The following is a 12,690-nucleotide window of genomic DNA, read 5'->3' on the forward strand; positions in this document are numbered from 1 at the left end:
TGGAAATTTCACTTTGCTTTGCTCTTTATAGTTCTCTAATGGCATCAATTTTTACTCCAAGAGGGAAAACTGTTAGAACTTTGCTGCACTAACAACACACAGCTGACCTTTGTTGGGGTGATTGGTCACAAGGCTGTCTTTTGATGGGTTCTTTCACAAATAATCACTAACCTTCTTCCTCATAGCACCCCTTCTGTTGGGCTTTGGGGATAAAAGGATGAACAAAACTACAGAGTCCCAGCCTTTAGGAGTTCACAGTTCAACTGCAGAGGAGATAGACTCTAAACAAAAACAGAACTACATGACTTTTCTATGTGTGACTTCTCACCTTTCTTATTTGGGGCAGCCCAGTCGGCTTTATTCCATAACCTCAGGCCAAGGCCTCTCTAAAATGAGGACAGAAGGATATGCCACCTTCCAGTTAAATGTGCTCTAATTTTCCCTGCTAGATGAGCACACGTAAGTGCACTCAACACTTTCGCTCATGGGCAGAAGCTTGTCTGAGAGACTTTAGTCTTAATTATAAGTAATGTAAAACATGTAGTATTTCATGTCTGAGCATCAGATATACATTGATCATTACATACGAGAGGTAATTACACTAGTAAATGTGAACCTAGTAGCAGCCGCAACATCAGTAGCCACCGTTTTCTCCTTGTTTGGAGGCCAGGCATATGTTAGCAAAGATTGGAGTAACACTTGGAGTACAACTGGGAGCTATCTGGGGCAAAATGAAGGTGATCAGTCCCACCTTCAGGGCAGCCCCAACTGCCTGAAGTGCCTGTGAGAGGAGCCCACCCACAAGCCATGGCCTCTGAGTGTTGGTACCACAGCCCTGCCAACTGTGACCTTGTGTGCATGGGCCACGTAAGCACAGCTGTGACAAGGCAGTGCCTGTAATTAGGGTGAAGGACTGTGTCAGTGAGTTGCAGTCACTGCATGGCTAGCCAGGAGAGCAGCCACATGTTATCTTTATTTTATAAACACACAGTCAGCATTTCTTAGAAATCAGTGTCCTTGACCACAGAATAGATTTAGGGAAAGAAAAAAAAAAATCGGTGTCCTGGCTGGGCGTGGTGGCTCATGCCTATACCACAGCACTTTGGGAGGCTGAGGTAGGCGGATCACTTTTGGTCAGGAGTTCAAGACCAGCCTGGCCAACATGGTGAAACCCTAAAATACAAAAATTAGCTGGGGGTGGTGGCACACACGTGTAATCCCAGCTATTCGGGAGGCTGAGGCGGGAGAATTACTTGAACCTGGGAGGCAGAGGTTGCAGTTAGCCAAGATTGCACCACTGCACTCCAGCCTGAGTGACAGAGCGAGACTCTGTCTCAAAAAAAAAAAAAAAAAAAAAAAAGCAGTGTCCTTTAACTGGGGTAATACTTAAAGTAATAAGTGATGCTTGTTTTTTTTTCCTTTTTCAATTCCTGTCTCCCTTAGCTTCTGGAATGTGGTGGAAATTTGTTTGATGCCATTTCCATTGCTGTAAAGGCTGCTCTCTTCAATACAAGGTAAGTCTTCCTAGAAACAGCTCTGCGAACCTGTGGAGAACCAGAGCAGACACTTGTAATGGAACACTGAGGAAATTTCTATTGTAGCTCATATGTGAAGATAACAGGGGGTTTTAACATTGAAAGTGGTGACATCTAACGTTAAACTCCAGAAAAGATAGATTTCGTAAATTAAAACTACATATATACATATATTCTGTATTTATTTTTTGTATTGTTATTTTTATAAATAGACACCTACCATTTAGAAAAACATTAGAAAACTACAGAGAAGCCAAAAAGAGTAGACACCACCTACAGGCCAACTATCCAAATACTATTACTGGGTGAACTCTATGGGGGCAAGGATTTTGCCTGTTTTGTACTTGCCTATATTCCTAGCACCATGAACAGTACCTGACACATAGTAAGTGCTTACATATTGCTTGATTGTACACATGTGTGTTCTAAAAGCAGGGTAACAGGCTTCCCTTTGGTTTAAGAAGAGGAAATGGCTATTCCACATGGTTCAGCTTTCCAAACAGGTTGTGTAGAAGGGACAAGTTGCTATGCTTTTTTGGAGTTGACATTTATTCTGACTGTTTGATTGACCTTTCCCCCTTTTATGCTCCAAGTACTTTGAGGAAAATTTGCAGCATTTATGAGTAAATACGTGGGATAGGGTGTTCATCCTATGAGAGAGCCTACATTAAGGTAACAGAGGATCCTATTAAAAAATGAGGATTAGAAACTTCTAGGGATATAACCTAAGGACATAATTGAATAAATGAGCAAAGATGTTTATTCTAGGATGTTCATCACATCCTAGAATAAACATTACACTGCTTTGTAATGGTAAGAAACTGGAAACAACCTGAGTTTCACAATGGAGGGGATTGAAGTCCACACAGCAGCCTATTTAAAGGCATGTTAATATGGAAAATAGTTCACTAAATGCAGTCCCCTCATCCTGGTTTTTGTTTGTTGGTTTGTTGTATTTTACTTTGGTAGTTCTTATATGTAATGTGTCTGGAAATATGTACCCCCAAGTAATCACTGTAATTATTTTTCAGTGCTCATATTTTGGCCAACATAACATTTACCTGTTTTTTAGAGCTTTTCTATGATGAGTTTAGACTCCCTGTGTAATTTAGAGCAGACAAAAATTGCAGGCTGGAATATTTGCTGAGAATGAAAGCTGTAGAGTCCCCCACCCCTAGCTGTGCCACTAGGCTCCTTGTTGAGACTATTTGAAATGTGAGCCTGGCACTCTTGGCCACCGTGGGAGCTTGCGTGCCAGATCCCACAGCAGTAGCTGGTGCTCGGGCCCTGTTGGGGAAGGAAAGGAAGCTGTCATCTGATTTATCTTGAGCCTCAGAAATGACTCCCCATCTGCCAGCTGGTTCCTATAGGCACCCAGGCAAAAAGAGAGACTGGGAACCAGACAAGGCTGTTTAGCTGTTGGGGAGTTGCTGGCCAAACTGTATACCAGAAAGGTTAACCCAGCTGCTCAGGTAGGGGAGGACACCTGTCATGGGCACAGCCATAGTCTCATCCTCAGACCAAGAACAGCCCTGCAGGCAGCAAGGAATGGGGACTCTAAGGCATCAAGTCCCCCTGGTATGTGGAGAGACTACTGGCATATTCAGGGTCCTTTAGAAGGGTAAAGGCCACCTGAGGGTATTCTTTAGCCCTTCTGCCCAGTCTTGTTGTAGCCAAAGAGTTGGGAAATTGGGAGATACTGTGCGTGCGTGCGTGTGTGTGTGTGTGTGTGTGTGTGTGTGTAAATGGTTGACGACTTGTTCAAATAGGATATTACTTAGTAGAACTTCCTCTGATGGGAAGGCTTCAAATGGGGAAAGACCCTTACAGAACTCCTTGGCCCTTGTCAACATTCTCTGGCTGAAGCTCCCCTGATCTGATCTAGATGTTGCCTTGTGTATGGATGGCCAGCACGGCTCAATCATGGGGAGTTTTGTTAGAGGAACTGGGAAAAGTACTAATGCTGTTTCCATTACAGTAGCTGGATGGACCACCTCTTCCTTCCTGGCTCCTCCAACCCAGCCTGGAGTGAATTGACTTTATAGGTTAAATGTGTTTTTCAGTACCCAGCTGAAGAAACAGAATGTTGCCAGCACCCCAGAAGCATCCCACACCTTCTGTACCCCCATGCAATTACACTCACTGATGATTACCAGCATCTTAAAAGAATAGATTACTTTTGTACTTGATATAAATGGTATCATATACTATGTTCTGTTTTGTGTCTGCCTCATTCACTAAGCATTGTGTTTTGAGAGATCTGTGTTGCTGCCTTAGTCATAGTTTGCTTTTTGCTGTATGGTGTTCCATTGTGTGACTTTGTCCAGTCTGCTGTTTATCCAGTCTACTGTCCAGTCTGCTGTTGTTTATCAGTCTACTGTTGATGGCCATATGGTTCATTTCCAGTTTGAGGCTATTACAAATAGGGATGGGCATCATGAACATTTTGTGCATGTCTTTGGTGCACATATTTCTCTATTTCTGTTAGGGAGGAGTGTTCTGGGTTATAGGGTATGGCTATCTTTAGTTACGGTAGATGCTGCCAGTTTCACAAAGTGTTTTACCAGTTAACACTTCCACCAGCAGTGTATGTAAGAGTTCCGGGTTGTTTCACATTTTTGTCAACTCTTGCTTTTTTTTTTTTGAGATGGAGTCTCACTCTGTCTCCCAGGCTGGATTGCAGTGGCGTGATCTCAGTTCACTGCAACCTTCACTTCCCAGGTTCAAGCGATTCTCTTACCTCAGCCTCCCAAGTAGCTGGGATTACAGGTGTGCACCACCACACCCAGCTAATTTTTGTATTTTTAGTAGAGATGGGGTTTCACCATCTTGGCCAGGCTGGTCTCGAACTCCTGACCTCAGGTGATCCTCCCGCCTTGGCCTCTGAAAGTACTGGGATTACAGGCATGAGCCACCATGCCTGGCGTTTTTTTTTTTTTTTTTTTTAAATAGTTATTTTGGTTGTGCCTTGGTATCACAGTGTAGTTTTAATTTGCATTTTTAATAGATATTTAAATTGAGCACCTTTTCTTGGTTTATTGGCTACTCAGACAGCCTCTTTTATGAAGACATCCAAATATATTCTACGTTTGAGTCTTTTGTCCATTTTTCTATTGGGCTGTCTTTTTTTTGTTTAATAGGAATTCTTTATGTAATCTGTCAGGTAGTATTTTATCTCCCCAGATTATATTTTTAGTTTTTAAATGATGTCTTCTGATATACAGAAGTTCATGATGTTATAATTGAATATGTAACTTTTTTCTCTTTCTGTATCCTGTTCAAGAAATAGTTGTCTACTCCAAGGTCATGCAGATGTTTTTTTCTAAATGCTTTATTGTCTTGTCTTTTATTTTTTATATCTATGGTCTATTTGGTATGGCTTCGTGTGTGTGGTGTGAGGTAGGGATTGAGATTCTTTTTTTTCCATTGGGATATCTGATTGACCCAGCATCATTTTCTAAAAGATGCCTTTCCTCATTGCACTGCGGTGCCTCCTGTATGCTTTTGACAGGGATGACAGGGATGAGGATGATAAAGAATAGGCATAGCATGTCTTTCTCTTGTGAGACACAGGGATTCCAACTCCTATTCTCAATCTTAAAAAGAAGTTATTTTTCCTCCTCCAAGTGGGAATTTTACTAGTGCTTCTGCTTCCAGGATACCAAGGGTTCGAGTTTTGGAGGATGAAGAGGGGTCGAAGGACATTGAATTGTCTGATGACCCTTATGACTGCATACGACTAAGTGTGGAGAATGTCCCCTGCATTATCACTCTGTGCAAGGTATAACTTGTATTTTATGGTTTTTGTCTTCCCTGTGGGTGTGGGTCTCCTCTAATCCCAACCTGCTGAGGTTACTTAATAAGTTAAGAAGTTGTAATATCACACACCATATAGAAGTAGCTTTTACCCAAATCCAATAATTTGGTTATACTAGAAACCACTACCACGAGTAGCTCTTTCTTTTCTTTTTAATTGGAAGATATGACGTGGTCCTGGGAGCCATGAGTGTGTTTGTAGTAATAGTAGCCAGAGTTTGTTAAGCTCCTTTCACATACCATGTGCTTCACTAAAGCACCATGTCTTTTAATTACCTCAACTCTATGGGGTCTAGGGTGGTTGAGTAGTGGCAGGGTGGTGAACACTGTCCCTCCTATGAAATGGGAGGTTGGAGCAGGTCTTGGGTATCATGAGTGGTTTTCACATAGAGGGCTGTGGAGCTGAACAGAGGGCTGTGGAGCTGAACATCAGGCCGATATGATATATAACTAATGCTGCCCCAGGCTGTGCAAAGAGGCCTGTATTGGCTATTGACTGGGATTGTAGCTAATTCCACTCAGGATTCATTATCTCAAAATAAAGCTAAACAGGTCAGGTTTAATTCCACTGAAATCACTTCATGAACAGGATGTGGTGAAGTGTTCAGACAACAGGATGGCAGGATGTTGGGTCTTGGCTTCTTTTTTTTTTTTTTTTTTTTTTTGAGACAGTCTTGCTGCAACACCCAGGCTGGAGTGCAATGGCGTGATCTCAGCTCACTGCAACCTCCGCCTCCCAGGTTCAAGCAATTCTTCTGCCTCAGCCTCCCAAATAGCTGGGATTACAGGCATGTGCCATCATGCCCTGCTAATTTTTGTATTTTTAGTAGAGACGGTGTTTCACCATGTTGGCCAGGCTGGTCTCAAACTCCTGACCTCGGGTGATCTGCCCACCTCAGCCTCCCAAAGTGCCGGGATTATAGGCATAAGCCACCGCACCTAGCCGGCTTGTTCTTTCTTGTTGTTGTTTTGTTTTGAGACAGAGTGTTGCTCTGTTGCCCAGGCTGGAGTGCAGTAGCACAATCTAGGCTCACTGCAACCTCTGCTGCAACCCCCCCACCCGCCCCGGCTCAACCTCAAGCGACCCTTCCACCTCAGCCTCCCAAGTAGCTGGTACCACAGGCTCACACCACCATATCTAGCTATTTTTTTTGTATTTTTGGTGGAGACAGGGTCTTGCCATGTTGCCTGGGCTGGTCTCAAACTCCTCAGCTCAAGCAATCCATTTTCCTCAGCCTCCCAAAGTGCTGGGAGGCATGAGCCGCTGCACCCAGCCTTTGGCTTGTTCTTGAGTGTATCCCTTAGCATGGACCCTCTTGATTCCCCCTTGCCATCAGTGAAACGTCCATGTGGCCTTGTGTGTGAATTTCTCCCTTGTGCCCCTCTGTTGGAAAGCCTTGGTGGCCTTTGTCTTGGTTGGTCTCTGAATTCTAGTTTTAAACCACCTTGCCCTGTTTTTCCATATCGTGTTTTTATTGTACCACCCACACAGTGGCCTGTGAGAATTGTTGAACAATCCCTCAGCTGTTTTCCTCGTGAGCAGAATCTAAGATAACACCTGGAATGACCAGTGCAAATACTTTTGCCTGGTGTAGAGATTCCCACCACGAGGCCATCAGGGGTGGGACTCTGGGGCCTGCGTGACCCACCGTGTGCCATGCACCCTGCCTTTGCAGATTGGCTATCGGCATGTGGTGGATGCTACTCTTCAGGAGGAGGCCTGCTCGCTGGCCAGCTTGCTGGTATCGGTGACCAGCAAGGGAGTTGTGACGTGCATGAGGAAAGTGGGGAAGGGCAGCCTGGACCCAGAGAGCATCTTCGAGATGATGGAGGTGAGGCCTTAGTTCTGAGGAAGGTGCGGGGACCTGGCCGGGGTGCCTGCTGCTTCCTGCTCCCTTGGTCATACCGTGGGGATTCTCCCCATTCACAGCCTTGACCCCAAACTTGGAGGTTTGGGAACAGCTGGTTTGAGCCAGGGGTCTGCTGACCTAATCAAGGGGGGTTGTGGGGGTGGATACTCTGGACTGGGAGGTAAGGAGCCTACCAGTAACCATTAATTGTCCTCAGTAAGTACCCCCCCTCTCATTTCTATGTGTCTAAATAAGACTGTTGGACTTTCATAATGTAAAGAGCCACTCGTAACTCCAAAAGTGCAGGCCTTTGTGACTTGATGAGGGAATAGAATTCTTGGCTCACTGCTTCCTGTCCCTAGAAGTGGGTGAGTAAAGGTGGAAGCATGGGCTGAAGTGTGGCTGTCTCCCAAATTCATTACAGCTCTAGAAGTGTTTAAATGGAGACAAGCAGGGATGGTGAGAAATCTGACCCACTGGAGTTAGGTTGGGTTGCCCCCATCCCTAGCAGAGCCATCAAGGCGCTTCTACAGTTCTCTGTACTGTTTGCCCCACATGTCTGTCACCTCACTGGCCTGGAAGCCCCGCAGGGCAGGGACAGGGTCCTGCTCACCTGTTTCCCAGACCTTCTTTCCCCTATATCCACCTCACCTTTCTGACTGATTGACTGACTGAACTTCCAGGAACAGAGTTAGCAGGATGTGATTATTCATACTTTCTTCAACCTCTATATCACCACACATGCCCAGAGATCATTGCTTAATAGCAAGCACTCTTCTTTTGTGTTTAGAAACAATGACTTCATACTGAAGAATCCAAGAACATGACATCTACTTTCTCTCTTTATCATGTTATTTAAAAGGCCAAAATGAGCACTGTATATAGCATGGAGTTCCCAACCATGGGCTGTGAGGGTGTACTGCCCTGGCTGCAAACCTGGCTCTGGGCCATAGTACCCCTCATCTGCAAAGTGGGACTGATAATAGTAATATCTGCCCAGACACTGCTGAGGTTGTTATTAGGATGATGTGAGGTGTAGAGGAGAAGCACATGTCACAGTGCCTGATACGTCATCAGTTCTCAGCTAATGGCAGCTCTTATTCTCTGTGCTCCATGAAGCACCCTGAGTTCAAATTTCTCCAGACTTAATGCTGCATAAATTCTACCAAAGTCCTCTAGGCAAGGGACTGTCAAACCTTGTTTTAGAAGGTACTCTTCCCCCTCCCAGGAGAGTTTATGAGAATTTCTTTAAACAGCAACAACAAGCACAGTAAACAAATAGCTAAAGTTTATTGTGTGCGTACTATGTGCCAGATACTGTTTTCACTGCTTTAAATATATCATTTAGTCCTCAACAACCTGTGAGGTAACTATTATTATTGTCCTCATTTTTACAGATGAGGAAACTGTGGCACACAGAGGATAAGCAGCTTGCCTACAGGCCTCCCTGCTCATAAATACTGGAGCTAGGATTTAAGCCAAGACTGTGTGCATCCAGAGCCCCTGCTCCCAGCCACTGTGCAATGTCAGCCTTATAAACCAGATCTGCCCTGGCTGTCATAGATGGCAGAACCAGAGCTCTGTTCAGTGAGCTGAGCTTTGTCCTCCCCTCAGGTTTGGGGGATGAAGTCTGCTAACTCTGGACAGGGGACTATAGCTCTGTGGCCCTGTCTTACTGTTTATCTCACACAGGGATGCAGCAATCTGGAAAATGACTCAGTGGAGCTGAGAGCCTTGGGGGTAGTTGTGCAGGCTGCCACCCCTAACCTCTGCAGTTGCTTTCCTGCATCTGGATTCAGAGGCGTCAAGGCCCTCTCAAGTCCTGGCATCCTGTCCATCTCATCTCCTCTTGTTGTCCTCTCTCCCCACCCTCATGTATATGAATAATCGGTACCCCTATTTGACAGACTCAGACTTTTTTTTCTTTTTCTAATGTTATGGGAAAATCTTTCCAAAGGCCCTTTTTTTTTTTGAGATGGAGTCTCACACTATCGCACAGGCTGGAGTGCAGTGGTGCGATCTCAGCTCACTGCAACCTCCGCCTCCCTGGTTCAAGTGATTCTGCCTCAGCTTCCTGAGTAGCTGGGATTGCAGGTGCCCGCCACCACTCCCAGTTAATTTTTTTGTATTTTTAGTAGAGACGGGGTTTCACTATGTTTGCCAGGCTGGTCTTGAACTCCTGACCTTGTGATCTGCCTGCCTCGGCCTCCCAAAGTGTTGAGATTACAGGCATCAGCCACCACATCCAGCCCTCGAAGGCCTTTTTGACCTTTAACCCTGACTTTGCATTTCATAGAGGTGATCACTTCCCAGCCTTTTAGATCGAAATCATCTTTTCATAAGAGTTTTAGTCATACTTGGGATCTCATCCCATGTTACAGTTAGGGGCCAGGGGAGAAGACACACAAGTCATTACTCTGGGGAGAATACACCTGTAACTGAAGAGATTGAGGCAGGGATTTAGGCATGGATGTTTTTATCTCAACATTGTTGAGAATGGAACCAGTGGCAGAGTTGAATCCAAACTGCTATGGGAATGTGAAAGACCTGATAAGGTAGAGATTTGTGGTTGGTTCTTTGTATTCTTAAAATGATTCTTGGGCCCAGAGACAGAATAACAGTTTCATAAAGAAAAATATATATTTTTTATATTGGGGTGGTGGTTGTTTTTTGAGACAGGGTCTTGCTCTGTTATCCAGGCTGGAGTACAGTGGCACAGTCACAGCTCACTGCAGCTGTGACCTCCTGGGCTCAAACAATCCTCCCATCTCAGCCCCCTGAGTAGGTGGGTCTACAGGCGCATACCACCATGCACAGCTAATTTTTAGTTTTTTGTAGAGACGGGGTTTCACTCTGTTGCCCAGTCTGGTCTTGATCTCCTGGCCTCAAGCAGAATCCTCTTGCCTTGGCCTCCAAAAGTGCTGGGATTACAAGCATGAGCTACTACTCCCAGCCATATTGAGTTTTTTTGTTTTGTTTTGTTTTTGTTTTTTTTTTTTTTACCTCTCGTGTCTGCTGTGTAGGGACTGATTATTAATTTTGTGGGTTGTCCCTCTTGATGTGTTTCGATTCCAACATTTCACTGCCTTTAGCATCTCAGCATGGCAGTAAACACCAAAGATCCCATCCAGGTACTGACTTTGGTCACACCTTAGCAGTTCTGCTTAGAGGCTTCATGGGAGGTAAATGAGAAGCTGCTTACTAAAATGTCCTTGGCATCATCTGTTTCTTCTCCAGACAGACTCTGGATTCCCTGTGGTCTCCCTATAGTACAGTGTCACCTGGCTGTACCCAAGCCCAGATTTGATTGACAACTTTGTTGCTTGTTGCAGTGGCAGCAGGATAGTGAAGCATGAGCTAATGGCCAGGGCAGGCTTTGCTGCTCTGTGTTTGTTGCCTGGTGGGGGCTGGTGTTTGTCTCTCTTTTTTATTTTTTTGATATGACGATTTTTACAAAATTTATTATGTTGTTGGGGTTTGTGGTTTTTGTTTTAATTTGCTTTAATTAAATAAAAGTCCTCTAAGGCAGATGGAATGTGTACAATGTCAGAAAGACTAGCTGGCAGAAAGGAATGCTTTTCTGGTCAGAGTGTGTGTGCCTTACAAGGGGGCGTGTGCTCTCTCCCGTCCCTTCTCCACAGACTGGCAAGCGTGTGGGCAAGGTACTGCATGCCTCCTTGCAGAGTGTTCTGCACAAGGAAGAAAGCCTGGGGCCCAAGAGACAGAAAGTTGGATTCCTGGGATGATTTGCAGATCAACTGCTCAACTGTGGATTGTTTTTTACTTTTCCTTTTAAACCGGTTCGTATATATTTTTCTTCGCTGTTACGAATTTACAGCAGCATTTGTACATGTAAAATTAAAGGCTATTTTCTGGTCTGGTTTGGTATGTCTAGAGTTCTTCAGTTGAAGCCAAGGCACCATTCAGTGACCCATCTGGGTCTGGCCCTTATCTAGTGAGTGGCAGACAAATCCAGAGCTCTGCCACCAAGGGAGACCCCCACAAGCTGGAGTAAAGACCTGACAGAAACTGGTTTACAGGAAATGCTTATGATATGTATTTTGTGAATTTTTTTCCCCTTGAAGAACTTTAAAAATAAGAATCACAAAGAAAAGTTCATTCACCTTGTGTATTTGGGTGGTTCTGGGAGAGGAGAAAAGAGGAGGCACTCTGCTGCAGGTACACACCCAGGGCGTCTGTCTGTCTGGTTAGCCATCCCAAATCCTGGGAAAGTCCAGCTCTGACTTCCTGCCCTCCAAGAGATCCGAATGGAATTCCCTAGGTTCAGGGGCTTTAGTGGCAGCCACTTTGGCCCTTAGCCATCCTTTCTTATCACTCTTGTTTTGAAATTGCTTTGTGTTTTATAACCACTCCCTGGTGTTTCCTAAGATTTTGTTTTGTCAGCATTAAGAAGGCAGCTTTCAAGATGTTGTCATTTGATAATTCAGCTGCCTTCATGCTCTCAGCATTGAAAGGAAGACTATGCTTGCTGGCCCAGAAGGCTCTTCCTGTAAGCTTGTAGTCTCACTGTGCAGTGTGTTAAAATTAAGTCTCTTCATGTGTAGAGCAGCCTTTGTTTTTTTTTCTAGGGGAACTGAAACTCCTAAATCTTAAAACACCCTGGGGAAGGAGCTGATTCACGAAGGAGAGCATTTCAACCGTGGCATTTGCTCTCTGCATTCCAGTTAGCAAATGGGGTAAGGCGTTAGGAATTTATCACCAAATGGAAAGAACATAATGTGAGCTGAAGCCCTTGGGACTGCTTCCAGAGGTCCTGGTGTGGGCGTTCCTCCCAGCAAGGCCAGGTCCATCCCTGTGGAGAGAAGCAGCTGCCTAGACTTGGGCTTAATGGGGGAGCTTCTGCCCTGTTGAGAGCACAGCCTGGGTTTTCATCTTTTATGTTTCTTCAGTGACTATCTACAGGCACCATGACAGTGTTCCCAACAAGGCAGAAATCAGCCTGGTCTCTCCTTCCCTGCTCCTGGTTGACTGCCTGTGACATGACAAAACATTGGCAGTGGTGGCGCAGAGATGCAACTCGAGTGTGAATAAAGTTAAGAAGCATTTGCTTTTGATGGTTGATTCCAGTGGATCATTTTGAGATGCATAAATTAGAATGGGTACTGTCATATATGTCAGACTCAGCTCTGCTTCACTTCCCTTCAGACAGACGGATGAGGCTTTGCCATGCCAGTGGTACGACAAGCAGCTACCAGCTTGGATGGCTGGCTAAGCACTTCCAGTAAAAATGGAGAAAGAAGAGAAAAAGATGGTGGAATCTGTTTCTAGCCACCCCATACCTTTCCCTGAAGGCCACCCCTACATGTAATATACGTATATTGCAAATGAAACAAAACACCATATGAGCAGGGACTCTCCAGGAGAGGCATTTATTGGAAAGATCTGATTGTTGCAACTGTCAGAGTGAGAGAAGAGAAAACTGAAGACAGAGACTGGCAAAGACTTGGAAAAATATTATCCTGGGACAG

At 44.8% G+C, this 12,690-nt stretch overlaps 1 protein-coding gene across 3 annotated transcripts in view; it reads left to right on the plus strand.

Moving 5' to 3' along the window:
• EXOSC7 (exosome component 7) overlaps positions 1-12,276 on the plus strand; it is a 36,138-nt gene extending 23,862 nt beyond the window's left edge. The window contains exons 5-9 of one of the 3 annotated variants that reach the window (XR_003027554.3): positions 1,444-1,514; positions 5,193-5,316; positions 7,028-7,183; positions 10,843-11,001; positions 11,791-12,276. Coding sequence is in view for 2 of the 3 variants with exons in the window: in XM_003809319.7 (XP_003809367.2) it covers positions 1,444-1,514; positions 5,193-5,316; positions 7,028-7,183; positions 10,843-10,947 (456 nt within the window). In the remaining variant the exon portion in view is untranslated. Of the gene's footprint in view, positions 1-1,443; positions 1,515-5,192; positions 5,317-7,027; positions 7,184-10,842; positions 11,080-11,790 lie in introns of those variants that run through there. The other 2 variants (XM_024928098.3, XM_003809319.7) reach the window with 2 other exon arrangements.
• Positions 12,277-12,690: the final 414 nt, after the last annotated feature.

The sequence above is a fragment of the Pan paniscus genome, chromosome 2, assembly GCF_029289425.2.
Source record: "Pan paniscus chromosome 2, NHGRI_mPanPan1-v2.0_pri, whole genome shotgun sequence".
Classification (NCBI taxonomy): Eukaryota; Metazoa; Chordata; class Mammalia; order Primates; family Hominidae; genus Pan; species Pan paniscus.